This window comes from Mastigoproctus giganteus, chromosome 2 (genome assembly GCF_048544385.1).
Source record: "Mastigoproctus giganteus isolate SK-2022 chromosome 2, ASM4854438v1, whole genome shotgun sequence".
Classification (NCBI taxonomy): Eukaryota; Metazoa; Arthropoda; class Arachnida; order Uropygi; family Thelyphonidae; genus Mastigoproctus; species Mastigoproctus giganteus.
Window position 1 is genome coordinate 72,410,806 of NC_143576.1, and position 26,824 is coordinate 72,437,629.

The following is a 26,824-nucleotide window of genomic DNA, read 5'->3' on the forward strand; positions in this document are numbered from 1 at the left end:
TTTTAAAGACAACTGCTTACGTCGAAGCGATAACAGTGGTTCGTTTGCTTCGACGTATAAACTCTGGACAGGAGATGTTCGAAATGCTCCAGTAGCGATACGTAGAGCCTGATGATGGACAGGGTCCAGCCATCGAAGGGCACTGTCTCTGGCTGAAGAATATACTTGGGACCCATAATCTAATTTGGATCGCACAAGTGCACGGTAAAGCCGTAGAAGGGTGCATCGGTCTGCACCCCAAGATAAAGAGGAAAGTGAGCGGAGCATATTAAGGCCTCTTGTGCACTTTGTGCGGAGTTGACGAATATGATCCAAAAAGGTCAGTTTTTTATCGAATATGAGTCCCAAGAATTTTGTGTTCGCTGCTACTGGAAAAGCATTTTGTCCAAGCCTTAATTCAGGTTCAGGATGAAGATTACGCTTGCGACAAAAGTGTACGCAAACGGCCTTCTCCGGCGAGAACCTGAAGCCATTAGCAAGTGCCCAGGAATTCAGACTATCAATGGCTTTCTGCAGTTGTCTTTCAATAACCCTCATGTTGCACGACTGACAAAAAATGCTAAAGTCATCAACATAGGGAGCACTGTTTACAGTTGGAGGAAGTTGTTCTGTGATGGAATTTATTTTGATGGCAAAAAGCGTGACACTTAATACTGATCCTTGTGGTACTCCCTCCTCTTGGCTAAAGGAGCGAGAGAGTGAGGATCCCACACGAACTTGGAACGATCGATTGGCTAAAAAGTTTTGAATAAAAAGGGGGAGATGCCCTCTAAGGCCTAGGCTATGTAAATCTTTTAAAATGCCAAATCTCCAAGTTGTGTCATACGCTTTTTCCATGTCAAAGAACACCGACACCAAGTGTTCACGTTTTAGGAAAGCATCCCAGATGGATGCTTCCAATCTAATAAGATGGTCCAAAGTGGACCGGTTCCTTCGGAAGCCACACTGGATGTTGGAGAGAAGGTCATTTGATTCGAGATACCATATTAAACGAGAATTAACCATTCTCTCCAGGATTTTGCACAGACAGCTAGTCAGAGCAATAGGACGATAATTGGTAGTGACTTTTGGATCCTTTCCTGGCTTAGGAAAGGCAAGAACGATTGCCTTTCGCCAGGAGTCCGGAATTTTTTGGTGAAAGATGTTTAATCATTTCATAATGGATGCCATCTGGTCCACTTGCTTTGGAAAGAGCGAGGGCTCTTTTCAGTTCCTGAATAGTGAAATCCCCGTTGTAGGGATAAATGCTCTTAGATTTAAAGTTAAGTGCCTGTTTTTCGATTTTATATTTCAGGACCAGGAACTCTGGGGAATACGAAGATGTTGCAGAGATGTTAGAGAATGTTTCCCCAAGAGAATTGGCTATTGCAGTTGGATCTGCAATAGCGCATCCATTATAATCTAGGATTGAAGAAGGGTGGGATGTATATTTTCCCTTCATTTTCCAGATTTTATCCCAGACTACCTTAGAGTTGGTAGACTGGTTAATAGATGATGTAAAACGGATCCATGATTCCTTTTGACTCTGACAGCGGATATATCGTGCTTTGGCTCGTGCATGTTTAAAGGCTATAAGGTTGGTCGTGGTAGGATATCGGCGGAATATCCCCCACACTTTGTTTTGAGCCTTTTTTACTGATGTGCATTGTGAATTCCACCAAGGTTTGGGAAATGGTGGAAACCGGGCAGATGTTTTTTGAACAGCATTCACAGCTGCTTGGACAATATTTTCTGTGATGTACTTAACTGCATCATTGTTAGGCTCTTGACTGACTGTGCTAAGATCAAAATTTGCCTGATGTTGGAAGGCAGTCCAGTCAGCCTGATCAATCTTCCACCATGGTAACCTAAAAGGAAGACATGGGCTCCCACTGTGTAACAAGGTTATCACAGGGAAGTGATCACTTCCGTATGGATTCTCCTCCACTTCTCAGGTGAGTGAAGGGAGTAGAGAAGGGGAGCAGATAGAGAGATCAATGGCAGAAAAAGTATGGGAGGCATGTGGAAGAAGGTATTTGTTCCAGTATTTAGAAGGGAAAGGTCATTGCCATTGAGCATACGCTCTATGACTCATCCCCTTCCATTGATGTTAGCACTACCCCACAGGGTGTTATGTCCATTAAAATCCCCAAAAAGTAAGAAAGGGGGAGGCAACTGCATTACAAGATCATCAAGGTCTTCCTGGGAGATGTCAGTCCCAGGTGGCAAATAAATAGAGCAGACTGTTAATAAAAATCCCACTGTAAGGCAAACTGCAACAGCTTCTATGCTAGTTGTAATTAGCAAGGGCTGAACTGGGGTCTGGTTTCCCACAAGGATAGCCACTCCTCCACGAGCAGGACCATCCGCAATTCTATCCTTACGAAAAATTGTGGTGTTATGCTTTGTGGGATCATCATTTGCCTTTAGGTAAATCTCCTGCAAGCAAAAGCAAACTGGCTCGTGCTTTTGCAGGAGGGCCTTGATGTCATCAGTATTTCGCCGGAATCCACGACAATTCCACTGTAGGAATTTAGCCATTATTTTGGCTTGGTGGGTCCATCAGGCGGCTTCCGAGGTGCTGAGGGCTTACTTTTATTTATTTATTTATTTATTAAATCTGTTTATTGCTCTGCCAAAGAGCCACCCCCTGGACAGCTAGAAGCTAGGGGGGTGATATTACACACAGAGGTTAAGACAGGGACATGTGCCTGGCGGTTACATGGGGCCCATGTATGCTTAACCCGACAGGTACTGAACTTAGTGTTTATTATTTTACATAATTAAAAGAATTAAAGGATATTATTTTCTCTAAATTGCTATAAATTACATAAGCATGAGGGAAATATACAAAATATAAAGAAATGAGGCAGTCCTTCACCGGTTGTTACACGTGGTATCTCTTCAATTCTTCAATCTTGAACGTAATAGTGCAGCCAGGCATCTTTGGAGTAGTAGATTCTAAGTAAGAGAGGACCAGTGATGGCTTCACCTATCTTTAACGGGATGCATTGTGGTGGCATTTTCCTTCTGGTGGCATCTCATAAGTGTATGTTTGCATATGTGTCCTTTAGCTTCTGACGTCTGTATGAATGCTGTTCGCAGAATCTATCCAGGTCGATGGCTATTTTGTTCATCAAATCTACCGTGTTTCCTGGGAACATGCGTCTCAATCCTTTCAGGTTGTTCAAGCTGATTGTGAGTGGGAGCCTTGGGTCCATTTGATTCCTTCCGGCAATGCGTGGAGTTTTTATTAAATCAGTGATGTCAGGGGTGTCGAGTCGTCTTGTGATTAGTCTGGCAAGTGTAAGAAGATTTGCTGCCACAATCTGTTGTTTCCATGGGGTGACTTCCAGATTTATGTAGAACTGAGCCCTAGAAATGGTGTATTGGTTGCCAGTCCGGCAGTTGAGCCATTTCAGGAGCCAGTATTCCAGGCTGAGGAACTTGTTGAAGTGTGTTGTGGGAGCAGAGGACCAAATGGTTGCGGCATAGAGAGGTATAGGATAGACACATCGGACAACATATTTCTTTACCAGGTCGGCGTCATGAATTCCCGTTAGTTCCTGGCGGATCGGCCACATAGCGGAGTACATTTTTGTTTTTGTGTTCAGGAGGTGAGCCTGGAATGTCAGCCCATCATCCCACACTAATCCGAGATCTTTGTGCGTTTTAACTTTCTGAATGGGTGATCCATTGATAGTAAGATTAATGTCATTGCGTGACTTCTTCCAGGTGAAGGACATTTGAGCTGTCTTTGTTTGGTTAATCTGTAGTCCGATGGAAGCCAAATATTGTTGAAGGTTATGTATGGTTTTATTTGCCTGCAAGGTAGTGCTAAGAACCTGAGTTTGGTCAGAGGATGTAATATAAAGTTTCAGGTCATCGGCGTATGATTGGAAGTCAGTTTGGGATGCAAGGAAGGGCTCCAGGGCTGCGGCAAATAGGGTTGGTGATAGGACTCCCCCCTTGCGGGACACCCCTATTAGTAATGCAAGTTGTCTGAAATCTGCGATGTGATATGATGAGATGTCTATGCTCCAGGATTGATTTAATGATACGGAGAATCCTTCCAGTGATGTTAAAGTACTGCTGGAGACTGGTGATTAGAACTGTTATATCTATTTTGTCATAGGCCGCTTTTATGTCAAAGAAAATAACATCAAGCTGTGTCCTGTTGTTGAGGGCTTTCTGGATTCTGGTAAGGGTGTCTAGGAGGTTGCTGTTAGTAGACCTCCCCTTAATCACAGTGTGGAGGTACGGAGGCTGTGATTGAAACAGTGGTCTGCAATGGTGGGCTGGATTGCTTTTTCAAATATCTTTAGGAACCCACAGCCGATGGCAATTGTTCCTAAACCCACAGCCGATTTTTTGGTGAAGAATGGACGCTGTCCCGTGTCCATTTCTTCCTTCGCAAAGAGTTCCAAGACTGAATCTTCGGGTACCTCCTTCTGCTCAACATCCATGTTTACTTGGGTAGTAGGGGAGACTTCACCTTTCTTATTCTTTTCTTTCATAATTACCTTTGTTACTTGTGGAGCATTAGGAGGTACCGATATAGGAGTGGCAGCTGATTGGTCCTTCTTTGCAGGTTTTTGAGAACTTAAGAGATAACGCACGATAGGAGTGAAAGACTCCTTTGGAGGAATGGTCATGTCCGTCTGAGTTCCGACGGAACATCTCCCTGCTACCTTCTCGGCATAGGTAGGTCTGTTGATATTCAGGGGTTCCACCGATTTCCTTGCCTCCTGGTATGATATGTTTAGCTCTGCCTTCAGCCGTTGAATTTCTTTTTCTTCTTTCCACCTCTGGCATGCTCGTGAGTAGGCCGGGTGTTCGCCTTCACAGTTAATACAGGTGGGTTTTGCGGCTGAACATGCTGTTGTTTCGTGGTCCTTTGCACAGCATCAAGCGCATGCAAGGACTCCATGGCAGGCCATTTGAGAATGTCCATACTTCTGGCATTTAAAACACCGTAAAGGGTTCGGAACGTATGGACGCACTGAGCAATTGATGTATCCAGCTTTAATCTCGTCAAGAGGTTTAGGAGAGTTAAAAGTCAGGATAACGCTCCTGGTTTTAACAATTTTTCCATCCCTTCGCGCAGTAATTCTCTTGACGGCAATAACTCCTGTGGTTTTAATTCGGAGCAGATTTCCTCCTCAGTTACATCGAGAAGGTCCCACTCCGAAATGACACCTCTCGATGAATTGAGTGTTCTGTGTGGCGTCACTGTTATGGGTATTCCTCCAATTGATGTTACTCGGAGGAGATGTTCTGATTGCCTGTCATTTTTAGATTCAATCAAGAGATCCCCAGAACGAAGCCTCTTAACTGATTTGGGTGAACCTGCTAACCCATCTAACCCTTTTTGAATAAAAAAGGGCGACATTTTACCAATCGGTGTCTCATTGGTAGAATGCATAATTAAAAACCTTGGGATAGGCCCTGATGGTAATTCGGTTCGCTGCCTCTTTTTAGCAATAATGATATCTGTCTCCTTTTCATTGATTTCAGATAGGGACCGGGTTGGGGCCCCTGAAGAAGTGAGTTTATCAGGATTCATGTAGTTTTTTAAATTTTTCAGTGCCCGGGCTCGCCACCCACCACGGAGCCCAAAGGGACGTCCACTACCCAGCATGCAATAAATGTGCTCGGGAGTGGAACGCCAGGGCTACCCAGACACTATACCCGCACCGCCGCCAGCCTGAATCCTGTCCCTCGGACCATGAGGGTAGGGGCGTGGCATTGACACGGTTGACCCTCGCAGGCGAGCCTACCAGCCGATTGATCCTAGCCGGGCCTTCCAGGACCACCCGTCTTGTCGAAGCAGGGGCCAAAGTGGTGTATTGAAGCTGGGCCCCTCAACCACCAGGATCCCCCTTTCCGAATTTCCACGGGTCGCAGCACACGGCAAACACGCCAGATTCCATTGATGTAAGCCTGGAACCTGGGCTGTGGGCATTGGATCCCAGTGATACTAGTCTGGAAGTCCAGCAGCGTCACTGGGAGGTCCCCTCACCACATACAGGTGCCCACATCGAGGGGTATTGGCACTGCTCCATATGTTTTCAGTTTTATGGATTTAAATACAACTAAACATCAAACAATGTTAAAGATAAAGAAAACCTAACATAATAACAACTGTAACAAAAGTATTTGTTATAGTCGTTTTTGTATGATTTGAACAATTAAAAAAAAAAAAAACCAGCAGCTATTCACGCAATCGGCTGATTTAAATATTTTTTCCCCAAACCACAGGAATTTAACTAAAGGAGTTGAAGGCTTCATCATCATCAGCCATTTTCAATCCACTGCAGAATGAAGGCCTCTCTGGAAACTTTTCAGTTACTTCTGTTTTGTGCAATCGCCATCCATTTACTGCCCATGAACTCCTGAATTTCATCTGTCCATCTACACTATGATCTTCCTGGTTTTCTTATAGCTCCTCTTGGGTACCATTCTGTTATTTCCTTAGTCCATCTGTCATCATGTCTTCGAGCTATGTGTCCTGCCCAAGGCAATTTCAGTTCTTTAGCTTTGATAAGAAAGTCCTTTAGTTGAGTTTGCTGCCAAATCCATGTTTCTTCTTATCCAACAGTCTGATTCCTAATATAATTCATTCTATTCTTTGCCACGTAGTTTTCAGCTTTTCTTCCATTCTTTGCCATGTAGTTTTCAGCTTTTCTTCCATTCTTTTGGTGAGTGCCCAAGTTTAAAGTCCTAAGCCATGGTGGGGAGTATACATGGGTTCATTATTTTACATTTCAAACAAATTGGGATATTGCTCCTAAGTATATGACTATATTTCCTGAATGCTATACATCTGAAATTTATTCTTCTCTTGACTTCCAGGCATTTATCATTATTACAGCTAATGACTTGTCCAAGATAAGTATATGAATCCACCTTTTCAATTTCTGCTCCTTCAATGATTATATCCCCTCCTGTGGAATACTTGTTCATGATTACTTTTCTTTTAGTCATATTCATCTTTAGTCTGAAATTGTTACTAACTCTGCATAACTGAGTAAGATTTTCCTTTAATTCTTCAGGATCATGACTTATGATCACAATGTTTTCTGAAATCATAAATCGTTTAGATACTCTCCATTCACATTGTTTCCTTTCTGCCACCAGTAAATCTTCTGAAAGCTTTAAGGGCAGCAGTAAACAACTTTGGAGCCAGTGTCTTTGTCAAACTCCTTTCTCAATTTTAAATTTGCTACTGATTTTTGTCAAACCTAATGGAGATAGCATTCTCATATATTTTCTTCAAAATCCTAATGTATGGGATGTCTATGCCTCGTCTTTCCAGTGCCAGAAACATTGCCTCATGCTTTATGGAGTCAAATGCCTATTCATAATTTACAAATGCCAGGCATAATGGTGTTTTATATTCATTTGCTTTCTCCATTAGCTGTGATATTCTGAACTATGGATCACTTATTGAAGGTGATCCATAGTTCAGAATCTTGTCCGAAAGCCAGCTTGCTCTTTCGGTTGATTCTCATCTGTTAGTAATGACCCTTACGAACAACTTGTAGAAGTAGGAAAACAAACTAATTGGTCAATAATTTCCAATTTATGATGTATCTCCTTTCTTATGCAGCAAAATTATGATTGCATTATTCCACTCCTTAGGCTTCACGACTTCCCTAATGTATTTTGCTAAGAGTCTTGCTAGTTTCTGTATCATGTCTCTTCTTTCTACTTTTAACAACTCTACAGTAACTTCATCTTCACCTGGGGCTTTCTGTGTACTACATCAGCAAGGATATCTGGTATGTCGAATGTGCTGCTAGTTCTCCACTGCTGGCATCACTCCCTTGCTCCTTAGATAATACTTTAGCATTAGCATTAGAAGAGGCTATATGAGGTAGAGATTGCATGCAGAGATAATATTTGTAGAGATTATGTGATGCAAGAAAGAAATCTTATACAGCAGCGGTTCTCAAACTACTGAGATTTACAGAGCCCCCTTCAAAATTCAAAACAAGTTTGTGGATCCCTTCAAAAATCAAAACATGTTTGCAGACCCCTATATATATATATATATATATATATATATATATTACATTATTTATTAAACTGAATACCAAAGGTAACTATATAACTGATGAAATTTAATAAGAGTTTGTAATTAAGTATTAGGAGTAAAAAATATATACCTATGAGGCAATAGGGCCAAATATTTTGGTAACCTAAGTTGGATTTCATTGTTGTACCCTAAAAATAAACACACATTATAATACAATAGTAAAATTACAATGATGTAGCAAATTACTGATTATTGAATACATTGAATGGAACGTTAACTAGGGCTAGCTCCACTCAATATATCCTATCAATAATTGGCTGAGGTATCTGTTTCTGTTTGCCAAGGTCCAAATATACTGAGAATATATTTTCAATATACAGTAACCCCTCATTAAACCAGACTAAAAGGGGCTGAGAGTTGTCCGTTTTAATGAAAGTCCGGATTATATGAAATATGCTTTGTAAAGCTTATTTAAACAACATAATGTACGTGGATAACAGTAAAAACATTTTTATTTTACATTAAAAAATATGTATGTACATAGTCAAAAATACGTAGTAAATATGTATGCACATATATACATACTGTATTTACATTAAAAATACATAATGTCCATAATCACTTAGAACAAGATTGCACTAGTTTATCTTCACTTACATCACTTGCCACATTCACTGGTTTGAAAAAATTACTTTTTTTTTGTGATTGTTTGCAGTTTATTTCCTTTACTCCCAATTCACATAGGTGAATTAAGTGTTCATAATAGGCAGATACGTTTTCATTTATTGATTGTTCAACGTACTGAATTACAAAGTTCAAGTGGTCTTTCACTTCGTTTACCTTAATTTTTTGCTGAGAGTTGTTGCTCACTTCATCTTCCTCGTCTGAAATTTTTGTTGCTCCCATTACACTATCTGCCAAGGTCCAAATCTCCTCTTTAGTCATGATGTGGTAGCCGGGATCATCTTCATTTTCTTCCATCCATGACTATCTCCTCTGAGGACACAGCTTTTTCCCCCTCCTCGTTATAGAGTCTCATGAAAGTCTTCTGTCTCACAACCATCTGTTTCTGGATTAGCCTCTTCATCTAACAGAAGTTTTTTCCATGAATTTGCCTAAGTTTTTGAATTGATTTCTTTTGCAGCATCAGCAAAGTTGTAAATCATAGATCATACATTGTACAACTTTAAATTTTTCAATGTCTGTTGTCCTCTTCTGTCTTCCTTACCAACTAGTGGCACCTAAACTTCTAGGTGCTTAATTCAAAAACTTTTCTGTAGAGCCGCTTTGCTGTGTAGATCACCCCTTGGTCCATAGGCTGGAAAACAGATGTCGTGTTTGGTGGCAGGAACATGCACTTCATTTTCTTATCTCGACTGACGAGCTTGTCAACGTCAGGGTGGGTTGGTGCATTATCTAGCAAAACCAAGGCCTTTACTTTGTCTAATGGCACAGCTTTCTGTCGACATTTGCACACAGCAATGCTGTGTGCAAATCTCGACGGAAGCCATATTTTTTTTCCAGGTGTGGAAGCAAATATTTTTCTTCCAGGTGTGGTTTTCTCAGTCTTTGACACGTGTGTTTTCTCAGGCAGAGGTCTCCAAAACAGTCGCATCTCATCAAAGTTGTACACCGGTTCAACTGATAACCCTCCTTTTGAATAAAATCATTCAGTTGTTTCCTGAAGGGCTCAACAGCTTCAAAATCAGCACCTAGAATTTTCCCACACATTTTCTTGTTTGAAATGTTATGCCGTCTTCTAAATCTAAAAAGCCAACCTGAGCTCGCTTTAAATTGTTCAATTCCTAACTGTTTAGGTAGTCTCTCTGCCGCTTTGAATTTCTATTCCTCACACAGCCAAACCAGACAAATGAATTTGGGAAAACCATTTGTACACAGCATCATCTAGTGCTTTATCAGAAGGCATCTGCATTCGTTTAACTTTACTTTTTTCTTTCTCCACGTTAAACTTGAGAACAAAATTACAAATTTCACTTTTTTTCTTTTATTTAATGTCCGACACGGTTTATTTTGTGATGCCGTACTCAAGACTGATGCTGGACACTGAAGCTACTTTTTCAAGTGTTTCTATCACCAATAGTTTATCATGAAAAGAAAGCATTTTATGCTTACGCTTCTGTCCTACAGTAGGCTTACTTAAAGACATTGTTAAACTGCACAGCACAGATGACAAAAGATAGAAGCGTGTAACTGCAGAGCAAATGACAAAGAATTGTCTGAGCCGCAACCGGGAACCAGGTTGTTTGTGTAGCACGAGTCATCATGGCCCAATGACCTCAGACACAATACATATGACCTTTGAGCCCGAACGTCGTTTGATTTTTACACTTTTAAATTTTTTTGAGCTGTCCAGATTAAGCGACGTACGGATTACCAGGGTTCGGATTAATGAGGGTTTACTGTAATTTCTATAATCCAATAATAATGCAATATAAGTTAAATTTAGCAGCAAAGTGGCAGAATGACAGAACAAATTTAACATATATTGCATTATTATATTAGAGCAGGGGTCACCAAACTACGGCCCGTGGGCCAGATCCAGCCCGCATAGTCTGTTCATCCGGCCCAACTGTACTGTGCTACAAATGATCAAAATTTCTAAAATATATTGTAATTATTTATATGGAAATATAATAAATAGTGAATCAACGAAATACTACTGTTTCAATGACAGCTTGTAAGTGGGGTTTATACCTTGGCAACGGCAAGCGAAATCGGAGAAGATATCAATCTCGAGTTTCAGAAAATTATTAATGACTTAAAAAAGCATTTTTTGGAAAGATTTTCAGACCTCGACAGAATTGAGAGTGATATTATTTTGTTTCAAAATCCATTTCATTGTAACGTTGATAACGTGCCAGTCGAACTACAGTTAGAGATCACTGATTTACAAGCAAATGACCTATTGAAAGAGAAACACAGAGAAGGAAATCTTGTAGAATTTTATCGCTCCTTATGTGATAATGAGTTTTCAAAATTAAAAAAATTCGCCTCTGGTATAGCATCAGTGTTCGGTACAACTTATGTCTGTGAGCAAGCATTTTCAAAACTGAAATATGTCAAGTCCACATGTCGAACAAGGCTGAGTGATGAACATTTAAAGGCAATTCTCTTGGTTGGGTGTAGCAATTCAAAAGCAAACATTGATGATATTTTAAAAGCTAAAAGCCAGTTCCATAAATCACATTAATCTTTTCTGCTGATCTTATTCCTATTGTTGCCTTCCTTTATAAGTTTTTGATAAATAAATATATTTGTTATCTTGATTTTTCTATATATTCTTTATTTTTGCATATTTTGTGTATTGGTAAATAAATATATTTGTTGTCTTCATTTTTGTTGTACTTACTTAATTGTACAAATTGAACAAAATGATTATACGGCCTGCGCTCGTCAATCTCTCAGTTATCTGGCCCGTTGTGAAAAAAAGTTTGGTGACCCCTGTATTAGAGTATAGAAACTATATTGAAAATATATTCTCAGTATATTAGGACCTAGACAAACTTGCAAATGGCAAACAGAAACAGATAGCCTCAGCCAATTATTGATAGGATATATTGAATGGAGCTAGCTCTAGTTAACATTCCATCCAATGTATCCAATAATCAATAATTTGCTATATCATTTTACTATTGTATTATAATCTGTGTGTTTATTTATAGGGTACAACAATGAAATCCAACATAGGTTACCGAAATACTTGGCCCAATGGCCTCAAAGGTATATATTTTTTCACCCCTAATACTTTTTTTTTTTTTTTTTTTTTGGTAGTTGTTGGCGCATAGGCTTCTGTGGCCATAATGCACCTCCCAAAGTTTTTGCAGTACATTGATCCAAGCCCGAGGCGGGAATCGAACTCACGACCTTTGGGTTCCTAGGCAGGCACTTTACCCACCCGGCTAGCCCGGTCGGCCCTAATACTTATATTCCAAATTCTTATTAAATTTCATCAGTTGGTATTCAGTTTAATAAATAATGTAATATAATTTTTACATACTGATGTAATGTTCAATCATTATTTTGAAGGCATTAATCTGTTCTGATACTCTATTTCTATTCCTCAAATTCCATAATTTCTAATTAATTTCACATATATATGTAGATATACACTGGTGTTCAAAGAAAGTGCATCACCTAGGAATTTCATATTTCTAACCCTTTTTCGCGATGGTATGTTACATGAATGACTAGCATCACAAATAGAAATACAAACAAAAGATATTTATTAATAATTAAGGCAAAGCTAAGTAATATTTGACAGGTGCTCTCAAAATATTCCAAAATGAGCATTTGCAACCTTTATACAACATTTTTGGTAAACACGACAATTATGGCTGAAATGTTATCAGAAGGCCTCAATTTGTTTCAGTTTATCATTTTAAATGGAAAACAAAATTAAAAGTTCACCAGGTGCAAACAAATATTTAGTTAAACTGCCTCTGGTCTTCATGACAGCAGCACACTATTGAGGCATTGACAAGATCAATTTCTGAAGATAATCAACTGATAGTTTGTGGTTCCAAACACGAATTATGGGTTCCTGAAGTTCACGAAGGATCTTTGGTTTCTTTCTGGCAACTGCAGATTCCACAAGATGCCAACGGTTCTCTATAGGAATCAGGTCCGAGCTGTTTCCTGGCCAGCTTACAGTTGTAATGGACTGTTCTTCCAACCATTTTTTTCACCTGTAAAAATGTAAACACATTATTGTCAAACCTCTAAGGTAGAAATGAAGCTAAAGTAACTACAGAAGTGCCTACCTACCCTTTTCGCCCAATAACAAGGAGCAGAGTCATCCCAAAAGATGCAGTTACTTGGCAGGTTGAAATGGTCTCAATTGGTTGGCAGAAATTTGCCTTCCAATATAGCCAGGTATCCATTGCCATTTACGGAACATTTTATAAACTGCAGGTGACCTACTCCACGATACGAAATGCACCCCCATATCATTTGACTGGTATAGAATTTCAATGTAGACATCATACAGTATGGATGGTATTTTTCAACACGTCTACAGCAAATTGTTTGTCTCCCATCAGAGCAATGCAGGTTGAATTTCTTCTCATCTGAGAAAATAACTGGCTTCCACTCCTCGGGGGTCCATTTGACATGCTCCTTACACCAAATTAATCAGGCCTTTTTTTGTATGAGGAGGGGCTTCTTCTTAGGACAACAGAATAAAAGTCCATTTCTGAAGAGGCATCTTCTGACTGTTACTGCACTTGCTACCACTCCTGTATATTTTTCCAATTCTATTTTCAACTCAGACGAAGCTTTACAGTTTTTAAGGCAAAAGTGCTTCAAAACGTGGTCCTGTTTTGGCGTAGAGACTCATTTGTGCCTGGTTCCTTGTTTCCTATCAGCAGAAGAATGACCACTATTCTTGCGTTTGGAAAGAAATCTACTTACTGACAACTGATTAAAAGACACTCTGAAGTGGTGGAACCCATATTTAGTCTCTAGAGCTAAGTTCCAGTCAACCCTTTCCTATCTCTTCCATCATGAAGTATGACTGAGGACTTTTGAGGTTAGTATAAACATCATGGTGAGATCTAATCTTCCTTACATTTTGAAGGTACAGCTCTAAAACCGTGTTTGCAGGTCGACCACTAGTTAGTACACCGGAGCAAACCTATTGGTACCTCTTGAGGAGGCTTCCGGATCAGCTAGCGTATAATCTTGCTACCTCTACTCTGCCAGACAGTGACTGGAGGGAGTCCAAGTAGTGTGTATGTGGGGGGCATTGTGTAGGTCGCATTATGTCAAGGATCTGGGTATATTCTTACCATGTGTACGCCATATCCAAAAATTTCATTACTTCGCACAGCATGTCCCCCCCCACTTTTTCTTACTACTGAATACACCATGAATTGTCAAACTAATAGAGTAAGCTATCTGTGAAAAGATCTAAACCTCCCAGACACTTCCTAGTTCATTTGGCAACTCCGTAGCCAGGTGGGAACGAGCAGCAGTGCGTAGCACACGCTTCTTGATTAGACCGGGGTTCGAGCCCGTCACCACCAAATACGAAGGTTGCGGAAAGGTCAGGGAATGACCACCGCATATCCCAGAGCAATATGCCTTAGTTGCTAATGCTCCTAAAAAAAAAAAAAAAACCTAGTTCATTTCACAAATATATACGTGGTCTCAATTCTAATCTCAACAATGTCCGTTTCCACTAGCAGTCTGCGAAACCACAAGTACTCTTCCTGACAGAATCTCAGTTATCAGTTGATTAAACTACTGCTCATCTCAGTTGCCCAAATTATTCGCTGTATGATTCCTTTTGCCTCAAAGGTGGTACTTGTGTATATGTCTGTTCTGATATTCTGACATCCAACTTATGGATCAGGGTGTTATTTTTAATTTAAAAGTATACTATTTACACACAACATTTGCTCAAGCATTGTCTGCAGTAGAAGGTGAAAAAAATTATGTTAAGAGACTTTTGGAAATCTTTCGATATTTACTACGCCATCTTGAACATTAATAAGACCTTGGTGGAAATTACTAAAAGTTGTTTAAATGGCGCATGGAAGAAAATATGCTCATGGCATGTAAAAGGTCCACTCAATTTCTCTGTACAGCTGTTCATTATACTCATCAGAGTCATTAGGCCTATAACACACTCCTACTCTCAAGTTTGCTTTCTGAGATAAGCACTGTTTCTCAACAGTGCTTATCTCAGACCAAACTGACTCAACTCTGCACAGTCCACCCATGTCAACTGGATGCACTTCCTTAGATTTTTTGTGTTTCTTAACTAATAGCATAAACCTACATGGATAGGGGTTGGAAGCAGGGTGGGCTAGGTGTCCAGCCTGGGTCGTCATATGGCTTAGGCAGCAATCAGCTGCTGTCCTGGTCTTTGCTCCAACACCTTGGTTGTCCTTTCTTGTGGTGCTGGTCAGTTTGTCACATCCACGTGCTTGCTCAAGTATGATTGTCCTTTCCTTGAGATCAATTACCTTTTGTCTCATGTCTGGTTTAAGTCAGGTGTGCAGTGCCAGTTGTCGCTAATTCTTGTGGTCAGTTGTGCTTGTTGAGTCAACTGTTGGGTTGAGAGGAAGCTGTTTGTGGTCGCGGTTTCTCTAGGTGTTTCGAAGTCACAAACTTGCGGTTTTCCTGTTTGTCGCAGAAGTTGGCCGCTTTATTGAGAGCTTAGGTTTTCTTGACTTGTGGAGTGATAAGATCTTAGGGTCCCAATTCATTATTCCCCTAGTGTGGTTGTGTCATTTTGTTGTTTGCACTTTTGTTGTAATTTATCTTGCTTTTGTTGTCATTTATCTTTTGTAGTTCCTTTTGTTAGCATTAGCATTAGTAGAGGCATTTGATGCAAGAAAGCAAGCTTATGCAGCATCAGCCAAAAAAAAAAAAAAACCCCACTTCCACTTCACCCCTCTGTTCGTTCAAAATACCTGTCCAGCTGAGCCTTAAACTTATTTAGGCTATCAACCTCCACCACAAAGGATGGAAGTCTGTTCCACCAACCAACCACCAGCTGGCTAAAGGCAAATTTCCGCACGTCTATCCTACATCTGTCTTTCCTCAATTTGAATTTATGCCCTCTCAGGTGATTTTTCTGAGCTAGAGGAAGAATCCCATCAGCATTGAGCATGCTTAAACCATTCAAGGCTTTATACACCTCTATCAGATCACCTCGCTGGTACCTAGTCTCCAGACACTGTAATTTGCAAAACTTAAGCCTTTCTTCGTAAGAGCACCCCTTTGTTCCATTCACTAATCTTGTTGCCCATCTCTGTACTCGTTCCAGCAGCTCTACATCCTTCTTGAAATGAGGCCTCCAGACCTGTATACAGTACTCTAGGTGTGGCCTGACCATTGCCTTATACAATGGAATAATCACCTCCTTATCCCTGCTGGAAAAATTCCTGTATATCATTGTAATACTCCATGAGATACTCTTGCAGCCCGTCTGCACTGTTCAGAGACCTTCATATCTGCCTGCACAATCACCCCCAAGTCCCTTTCATTCTCTACCACTGTCAGTGTAGTACCACAGAGTTGATACGTTGCTCTGGGGTTGCTGTTTCCCATGTGTAGTACTTTACATTTGTCAATGTTAAACTTCATTTGCCACCTCTCAGCCCATCTGCTCAACCTTTCCAGATCCTGTTGCAGCAGCATAGTGTCAGTAGTGTCCTTGACAACCCTGCCAACCATTGTATCATCTGCAAACTTGGACATTAAGCTTGATATACCATCATCAATATCATTTATAAATACAGAAAACAATAATGGACCCAACACTGAGCCCTGAGGGACTCCACTAATAACATTAGTCCACGATGAGCAGTGTCCATTGATTACCACTCTCTGTTTTCTCCCCCTCAACCACCCCCTTTATCCATAGCAGCAATTTGCCTCCAATGTCACACTGCTCCAATTTGTGTAGCAGTCTTCCATGTGCAACAGTATCAAAAGCCTTTCTAGGATCCAAGTATATAATATCAAAGTTATTCCCTGCATCCAGTTCTTTTGTGACTGCATCATAGTATCCAATCAAGTTGGTCAGGCAAGACTTCCCCTTAACAAAACCATGCTGTGTCTGAGCTATAACTGAAGTCTTGTCTAAATGATCCTGCAGTGCTTCTTTAACCAGTGCCTCCATTAATTTTCCTGGAACAGAAGTTAAGCTCACAGGTCTATAATTACTTGTGTCAGCCTTTGATCCTCCTTTGTGAATTGGGGTCACATTTGCACATTTCCAGTCTATGGGTACCTCCGCTGAGTCCAAGGAAGCTCTCATAATTATGGCTAAGGGTTTGCTTACTTCCTTTGCTGCCTCCTTTAATATAACTGGATAGATCCCATCCACCCCGGGTGCCTTTCTTGTGTTTATCTTCAACAGTTTCTCCTCCACTTTACTCCCAGTTATTTCAAGATTCTGTAGCTTACTGCTAGAGTTGAATACACCTCTGGCATTCCCCTTGCTGAATAACTCCTCATGTGTGAATGTCGATGCAAAATATTCATTTAGTTTGTTAGCTACCTGAGCAGGATCATCAACAGTTGACCCATCAATATCAAGTGGACCAATCTGATTCATCCCCTTCCTTCTAGAGTTTACATAAGTAAAGAACTCTTTGCTGTTTTTCTTTGCATCCCTTGCCAAGGATTTCTCGTAATCTGCCTTCGCCTGCCTAACCTCCTTTGTAACTTGGTTGCATATCAACTTGTATCTATCATAGGCTTCTGTGTCATGTGTTAATTTGTAAGTATCCCATGCATTTTTCTTCTCTACCATATGCCTCATTAGTTCATCTGACATCCATTTTGGCCTAAACCTTGAACAATATTTCTTAGTTGGTATGTAAAGCCTAGTAGCTTCCAAGATAAGTTCTTTGAATGCTTCCCATTTTGAATTTGCTGTTGGTAACATCATCAGTTGGTCCCACTGTATAGAATTTAAATACTGTCTCAGTCCATCGTAGTCGCCTTTACGGAAGCAATAACCCTTCCCTTTGCCCCTAATGGTAGTTACCTCTTTCAGTAAATCCCACTTCAGCACACTGTGATCACTGCCACCTAGTGGTTCATTTATCTGCAGATTCTTAATGCATGAAGAATCACTGCTGATAATCAAATCAAGAGTATTACTCCCTCTAGTTGCCTCCCGAACATGCTGATGTAGAAAACAATCATCCAATAAATCCACAAAAGCCCTGCTAGTGTGTGAGTAACCAGCCCCCAAATTCCAGTCAATATCTGGGAAATTAAAATCTCCCATTATAAGACTCTCTGATTTACTGGCCCACTCTATTTCCCTGTACAGTTCCTTATTATACTCATCAGAGTCATTAGGCCTATAGCACACTCCTACTCTCAATTTTGATCTCCCAATGCTTATGTCACACCAAACTGACTCAACACTGCACTGTCCAGCGATGTCGACTGGCTTCACTTCCTTGATTTTTATGTGTTTCTTAACTAATAGCATAACCCCTCCCCCCTTCCTATCCTGTCTATCCTTTCTGTAGACGTTGTACTCCCCAAATTGCAGTTTTGCATCCCTTATATCTGTGTGACACCACGTCTCTGATATCCCAACAATATCTGCCTTTGATGTTTTGAGCAATACCTCAAATTCATCAAATTTATTTACTAAACTCCTAGCATTGGTGTACATGCAAGTATACCTGCACCTGTTTCTATTCTTAGCTACCCTAACACAACCCATGTGTTTACTTGTACCACAATGGCTCCCAGCAGTCTCTGAAATACCATGCATCTTGTTTTTCAGGCTTCTGCTCATTCTAATAGAAGCAGTGCAAGAATCTCTTTCACCTCTGCCAGTGGCTACTGTCAATCTATTGGTCTTTGTCTCCCCCCCAAGCTAGCAGTTTTCCGACCCACCTAACACTGCCTCGATAGCATCAGCAAATATTCTTGCACCCTTTCTATTTAAGTGTATCCCATCCCTGTAGAAGCAATCTCTCCTGTTAACAAGTACAGTCCAGGCTGAAAAAAATTCTACTCCTTGAGCCTTGCACAATCTTTCCAGGGCCGAATTGATCGACAAGGCTCTCATCATATACTCCCTCCTATCGTGTCTGGGCAGAATTGCAGACACTTTCAAATTCAACCCTAATTCTCGGCTTTTGTTCAACAGTGACCCGTACTTGTTAAGTAATTCTGCCGGTCTCCTACTCTTATTATTATTAGTGCCAACGTGTACAACTATATCACCTTTTGTGCCCTTAAAAGATGATTGTTGTCATTTATCTTGCCACTTTCCTAGTTGGGGTTTGGTGGTTGTGGTAAAGTCCGTCGCTTGGCATATATGGCCTGGGCAAAGTATGAGAAGGCTCAAAGTCAAGGCACTCTCCAGAAGGTGGTGTTCATTATTTCTCTGGATGAACTCAATCTTGGTCATTAATACTAATCTGAGGTCCTCGTAGTGTTGGCATTCATACACTATGTGGTCCTGGGTCTCAGGGGACCCACAGGCACACAAGGGGACCTACTAGTCAGAAGGTGGCCAGTTTACTTCTGATGGCACCATGTCCTGTCATTAAATATGTAACATGAAGACCTGGGGGAAACCAGGCCGGTAGCATTGGGTAGACTGTACTTATCTCAGGGATGAATTTTTTTTTGTATTTTTGTCCCTTTTGTTGAAAAAAATTAGCTTACATCCATGGGATATGGATGTAAGCTAGAAGCTTCTTTTCATTTGCTCTGTTGCTTGCAGGATCTGTAGTGAACTCTTTGTATGTGGTGCTTTTACCCCAACCAAGCTGGAAATTCATCCCTGCTCGAACCACCACCAGGTCAAGGGGGCAGATTTCCTGTCATAACTTGTAGTGCTGGGGTGGAGACTGTGTGGCAAGCTCTTATCATGGTGAGTAGCACCGGTCTTTGGACAGTGAGCTTTCTAGAATTTACCACAGTCGTGACTTTGTTGTACCAGACTCCAGAGGCATAAGTCACCACAGGGATGAATACAGCTTTGTATAAGAGGGCAAGAGTGTGGCTCTTCAGCCCCCAATCTTTTCTTGCCACTCTATTTATCATCGCTGTGTATGTTTTCATTTTCTTCTGTAGATTTTTTAGGTGTGGTAGGAATGTCAGGCTTCTGTCCACTGCCTCGTACAATAGGATAATTACCTCCTTGTCCCTGCTAGCAAAATTCCTATATATCATTGACAAGACTCCAAGACCTGCTCTGGCAGCATGTCTGCACTGCTCGGAAAACTTCATAACTGACTGCGCAATTACCTCCAGGTCTTTTTCACTCTCCACTTCGCTGAGTGTAGTACCACACAGTTGGTACATTTCTCTTTGGTTACTGCTACCCATATGCAGTACTTTGCATTTGTCAATGTTAAACTTCAGTTGCTACTTCTCAGCCCATTTTCCCAACTTATCTAGATCCAGTTGCAGTAGCATACTGTCTTTAACAACCCTGCTAACTTTTGTATCATCTGCAAACTTGGACACTAAGTCTGATATACCCTCATCAATATCACTGATGAATACACAAAACAATAATGAGCCCAGCACCGAACCCTGGGGAACTCCGCTAATTTCATTAGTCCATGAAGAGCTGTCTCCATTGATTACCACTCTCTGTCACCTTGCACTCAACTATTCCTTTATCCATTGTAGCAACTTGCCCTTAATGCCATACAGCTCCAATTTGTACAGCAGTCTTTCTTGTGCAACAGTATCAAAATCTTTCCTGAAATCCAAGTACTGTGTATGATATCAAAATTATTTTTTGCACCCAGTTCCTTTGTGACCACATCATAGTATCAAATCAAATTGGTCAGACAAGACCTCCCTTTAACAAACCCATGCTGTGTCTTAACTACTACTGCGGTCTTGTCTAGATGATCTTTGCAATGATTCTTTAACCAGTGACTCCATTATTTTCCCCAGAACATGAGTTAAACTAACAGGTCTATAGTTGTGTCACCTTTTGAACCCCCTTTGTGAATTGGGGATATATTTGCACAACTCCAATCCATGGGGACCTCTCCTGAGTCTAAGGAAGCTCTCATAATTATGGCTAAGGGTTTGCTTACTTCCTTTAATATAATTGGTTAGATCCCATCCACCCCAGTTGCCTTCCTTATATTTAACTTCAACAATCTCTCCTCCACTTTGCTCTCAGTTATTAAAAAAATCATTTAACTCCCTGTTGGAGTTTGATAAGCTTCCGGCATTCTTCTTCTTGAATAATTCGTGTGTGAATGTAGATGCAAAATACTCATGCAGTTTATCAGCTACCTGAGCATGATCATCAAAAGTCAAACCATATGTTAAGTGGACCAATATGATTGATCCGCTTCCTTCCAGAGTTTACATAAGTAAAGATCTCTGCTGTTTTTCTTTGCATCCTTTGCCAAAGATTTGTCGTGACTCGATTAGACTAGCTTATATCTGCAATAGTCTTCTTTGTCACCTGATAATTTATATGCATCCCATGCATTTTTCTTCTCTGCCACGAGCCTCGTTAATTCATTTGACATCCATTTATGCCTAAACCTTAAACAGTATTTCTTAGTTGGTATGAAAAGCCTAGTAGCCTCCAAGATTAAATCCCTGAAAGATTCCCATTTAGAATTCACCAGATGCATTGGATTCACCAGATCCAAAATAAGCAAAATTCATATTAACTAATGCTTGTATATTGTTGCGACAAATATATTGTTTGCTAACAAGAAATTTCTCAAACATGCACAAATACATCTGATCATCAGTAGTGATTCTTTATCTATTACAAAGGAAAATTAATTTTTCAAAATTTACATTTTTAATGTTTTTAATTAATTTTTTAATTTTATTTTAATTATTTTTTTAAGTTTTTAATTAATTTTTGAATTGTTTTCAATTGATTTTTTGCTGTAATCATTTTGCATTAATCTTTTATTCATTTTAATTTCTGGAGAGTATGATACGCAAGTGTTCTACATATATATTGAGGTAAATTTCTCTTATTCTTCTACAAATATTGATATCAACATAGAACATATTGAGAATCATTACTCTGTTATATACTATAAACATAAAAGTAAAATAAATTGTAAATAAAATAAAAACTAGATCAGGAAAGGGTTGTTTTGAATATATTTCACTTTCACATATTTTACTACAAACTTTCTTAAGTATTGAAAGTTTTGCATAAACTTTCAATACTTAAGAAAATTAAGTAATAGTCAACTAAAGTTTATTTTTCCGATGTTATAAATTCTACGGTGTTAACAAAACTATCAGTTGATCAATTTTAATTACATTTAATTATATTTATTATAATTATATATTTAAATAATATACTACCCAATATCAACAAGTGGCGGCTTATCTCTTCCTCGTCGGTAACATAAATATATACTTGGACTCCGTAAGCTGCCATGGTTAAGATCTGCAGGAAAGCCTAATGGTGTTATTTCAATACATATATAACCACGAGGCACCATCTCTCCTTGGCTGCGTATGATGACAGTAATATCAGTGACTGGAAGCAAGGAATGTGTACTTTTAGGGCTAGTGCCATCCTGAGAAAATTCTTCTAAAGGTGAAGGATTATCTGAGAGACCAGCAATGACAAAATAATCAGCTACCCGCTTTTCTTCCATTAGAAAAACCAAAATTTTACATACTTTGTTTCGGCAAATAATTCACCCTAGTCTTCAAGTTTCCTTTCTAGAAAAAGGAAATTAATTTAAATGTGCAGAATAAATATGAAACAACTATACTGTCTTTGTGGAAAGGAGGCAGTGGGTGTAAACAAAAGCTTGTGAACACTAACACAAAATCACAGTTCAGAGGATTCAAAAGGAGTCATTCTCATGCATAACCCCTTGCCATGTCAAAGTACTTTTAATCCTTCAATAAAATTGAGTAAATAACCTGCTTGTCCTTGGTACCATTAATCCCGTAGTAAAATTGTGCTCCCAAAAAAAATGGACACATGTTTACAGATACTGTCTCCTTTCTATGAAAAAAAAAAAAAGAAAATAATAAAATATAAACACAGAAAACATAAAATAAGTATATAAAGTAAAATATAGTCAGACCTCACTTTAACAAACTTTCATATAGCGAATTTTTCTATGCAGAAAACTTTTTGATTTCCCCTTGGTCATTACACTGAAAATAGTTTCTGCATAATAAAAAAAAAAATTTCCATATAACAAACTAATTTCAAGAGACCTGGATACACATTGTTCGCACCTCGGGCCTTTAAAAGCACAAATTAAGAGTTAAAAGGATTAAGAATTAATCACTTTACCTTTTAATAGCTAAAGGGTTTAATTCTTATCCCAGAAATTCATCTGTTGTTTCACAGAAATGAGTCATCCACACTTCCACCAAATTTCATCTGTCTCTGTACGAGTACAAGTAATTGTAGGTACTTTTTTTTGTACTTGCACAGCAGCTAAAACAAAACTGATTTAGGGACAACTCTATAGGTGTAAGTTGCCCCTAAATCAGTTTTGTTTTAGCTGCTGTGCAAGTAACCTTACAAGGTTTAAGAGGAAATCCTTAAGTGTAGTGGAAAGAGTGAAGTGCTTAATAATAAAACGTGGTGTTAAAAAAAAAGAAATTTCTTTAAAATTTAGTGTCCCTGCCAGTAGGCATCCACCATTTTGAAAACACCATGTTTTTGATTCTCAAACCATTTGGGGGAAAGGGACCCAGTCGGAAAAGTGCGAAATTATGCCTGTATGAAGATGTGGGTGAAGCCGCTTTTAAGTGGGTGAAGTTCATTCGAGACCAAAACATGCCAATATCAGGGCCATTAATAAAAGAAAAGGCTATAGAGTATGCATCTCTTCTGGGGCATAAAACTTTCCAACCAGTTCTGAAAATTTATAAAGATTTATACAGATTTATAAAGCACCATGGCTTACTTGAAAAAGTTATTTCTGGTGAAAGTGGGGTTGTAATCGAAGAAGACTGTATCCATTGGAAAGAAACAGTTGTGAAAAAAATTATGGAGGACTACGAGCCCAAAAGCATATTCACGTTGATGAAACAGGTCTATTTTTTAAATGTTTTCCAAACAAGACACTGATTTTTAAAGGTGATAAATGTGTAGGTGATAAAAATAGTAAGGAAAGAATTAGTCTTGGTTGGTGCTATTATGGCTGATAATGAAAAACTGAAGCTTTTGTTAAAAGGCAAAAGTAAACAACCCCGATGTTTCAAAGGAGGAAAGTTGTTAGAGTTAGCCTACAACTACAACAAAAAGGTTTGGATGACAAGTTGTTGTTATTTTGGTTTTTAGGAGCATTAGCAACTAAGGCCATATTGTTCCGAGGATATGCGGTGGTCATTCCCTGACCTTTCCCCATATTTGGTGGTCACTGGATCAAACCGCGGTCTAATCAAGAAGCATGTGTTACGCACTGCTGCTCCTGCCCACCTGGCTACGGAGGCGCCTTGGATGACAAGTGAAATTTTTGAACAGTGGATTTTAAAATTTGATAGAAAGATGACAAAAGAAAACAGAAAAATCACTCTGATTGTCAACAAACTGCCCTGCCCAGTTTTGCTCGGTAATTTCGAAACTTACAAGTGTGAAGCTTGTTTTCCTCCCTATGAATACCTCATCTAAGCTGCAGCCAATGGACCAAGGCATTATCAAGAATGTGAAAATGCACTACCGAAGGCACATACTGAAAAAAAAAATTATACTGAGAATAGAAACCAACAAAACCTATAGATTCTGTTATAGATTTGCAGATGTACATATCACAGTTGGCAGAAGTTTGGAGTAGAGATGTGACGGAAACAACGATTAAGAATTGTTTTGCAAAAGCAGGTTTTGCTAAAATGCCAATTAACTGTGTTGAGAGGAATGAACTGCTACAAGACATTGAGCAATCTTGGGAAGACCTCCAAGCGAGAGGTTCGATCAGTGGAGAAATTGTTCTTGAAGGATTTTTAGGAGTTGATAATGATGTCATAATAGCTGAATATCCTAGTGACGCCAACATTTTGGAGAGTATTCAAAGAACTAGTGAGAATATCGACAATGAATTTATAAAATTGAGGGCAATATTAAATCTTCCAAACATGAAATGTTGGCAACATTTGAAACTTTGCGTCGAGGCCTTCAAGTGTGAAGAAAATGTATTTGAGTGCTTAAACAAATGCGAACATTTTTATGAATGATGTACAGTAAAATCCAGTGAAGAACAAAAAATAACCAAATATTTTACAATTCTTAAGTGTACTGATATATTGTGCATATCATGTAAGTAGTCATTTCGTATTATGTATGTATTAATAAATTAATTGTTTTGAAACGTTACAAAATTTTTTCATTTTCATTAGTTGAATTACAGTATTTTTCATTGTTGAAAAGGTCATATTTCTTCATACAGTGTAACGTAATTTCTGTATAACTAATTTTTTTCAAATGAACGATCGTTTTTGTAATATTGAGGTCCGACTATATAACCAAGCAAAAAAATTTAAGAAATCAAAATATCAGAAGTAATTTTGCAAACAAATCTTTTCTGGGTGAAGTATCTGATAATCACCAGCACTTATTACTATACCACAATCATAAGCTAGCTTATCATCTTAGTGAACTACAAAAAGCTGACACTTAAAAAAAAAAAAAAAAAAAAAAAGTTTGAGAATTACATGTTAACCAACTGACATCATCCTACAGTGTGCCAATAGTTCATATATCCCTACATTTTCCCCAATTCTGTAATAAAAAATTAAATACTGGACAGTTTCAGCAGTGGTAAACATTGATCACATGATCACTTTTCTGAATAAATGGCGATAGGACTATTAGAAAAATGCACTGACAACTGCTTCATCACTGTTGTTTCATTTCATAACTGTCTGTAGTTCAAATTTGCATTTTAGTCTTCTGACAGTTGCATGAAATCACATATGATATTGCCATTTGAGGGCCACATAGCCATAATGTGTCAAAAAATTCAAAAGCATTAGAAGTTGCTCTTGAGTGAACAAATCAGTTTCTGTGACAGAGAAACATGAGTTCAAAATGAACTCTTGTTTCTCTGACCAACAAAAAGCATCAAAGAGTTCCAAGGGACTAGTGAAGTTCGGAAAATAGAGGCAACAAAAGACTTTTACAGAACGGGGTAGAGAAATTAAGCCACAGAGGATTGACAAGAGAAGGCTGAATTACTAAGTCTCTGACATGGGATATCACAGCAGACAGCTTAAGTACCAACTTTGAAGCAAAAGGAATCATACAGCAATAATTAAGACAACTCAAATGAGCATAGGTTGAATCAACTGATAATTGGAATTCTGTCAGAAAAAGTAAGTGGGGCTTGGCAAATTGTACGTGGAAATGAACAGCATTAAAATTGGAACTGAGACAACATAATTGTGAAATAAACAAGAAAGTTTATGGGAAGCTTAGATATTTTCACATAAGTTTAGTCTATTAATTTGACTACTCATATATTCAGTAATAAGAAAAAAGTAGGGTAGTTTATGATGTATGAAGTAACAAAATTTTCGGATATGGCATATATACTGCAAGAATATGCACAGCCCCTTGACATAACATGGTCACAACAGTGGCCCTCTGCCTGCATACACACTATTCGAGCTCCTTCCAGTCACTATCTGGCAGAGTAGAGGCTGTGAGATTATACACTAGTTGATCCAGATGTTTTGTAGAGTGTTACCAACAGGTTTGATGCGGTAGACTACAGACTATCTAGCAGCCAGGCTCTGAACACCGTTTCAGAGCTGTATCCTCAAACCAGACTGGATCTCACTATGATGCTCATCATAACTTCAAAACAAATCAATCATACAATGGAAGAGAAAGGTTGTTACAGCTTTGCTCTGGAGACTAAACTTGGGTTTTGTCACTTCAAGCTTTCAATAAACAAAATGGTGATATTGCATCAGCTGATAAGAATTATCTACCATTTAACAGAAAGGTACAACATTCCGCTGTGTGGTGTGGACCCCACACCTTAACTACTAATTATGCTTGTTCACATCTGAGTCTCCAGTATACTAGGTACTGTATTTCAGGACTTGAACATGGGGGTTACCAAGGGTTTCCCCATCATGAAGGAGCGAGCAAGGATTTGGCTGTCACATAACAACCAGACTTAACAAATTCAGTTTGCTTGACACAACCTGAATATCAGTTCTTCCATCAGTGTTTTAGACTCCTGGGTAGCAAAGACAAGCTTGTCACACCTGAGAGAATGTCTGTGAAAGCTGCAAGAACCAAGTTATCTCATACTTGTAAAGCAACATAAGTAAGATACGGCAAATGTGGCCCAGCCACAA

At 39.2% G+C, this 26,824-nt stretch overlaps 1 protein-coding gene across 3 annotated transcripts in view; it reads right to left on the minus strand.

Annotated features, from left to right (window-relative positions):
• Positions 1-26,824, minus strand: part of Crag (DENN domain-containing protein Crag) — an 878,555-nt gene that overhangs the window by 808,307 nt on the left and 43,424 nt on the right. For all 3 annotated transcript variants that reach the window (XM_090389072.1, XM_090389068.1, XM_090389077.1), the window contains one exon: positions 21,848-22,213. In XM_090389072.1, the coding sequence (XP_090245198.1) occupies positions 21,848-22,146 (299 nt within the window). In that variant the 5' untranslated portion in view covers positions 22,147-22,213. The remainder of the gene's footprint in view (positions 1-21,847; positions 22,214-26,824) is intronic.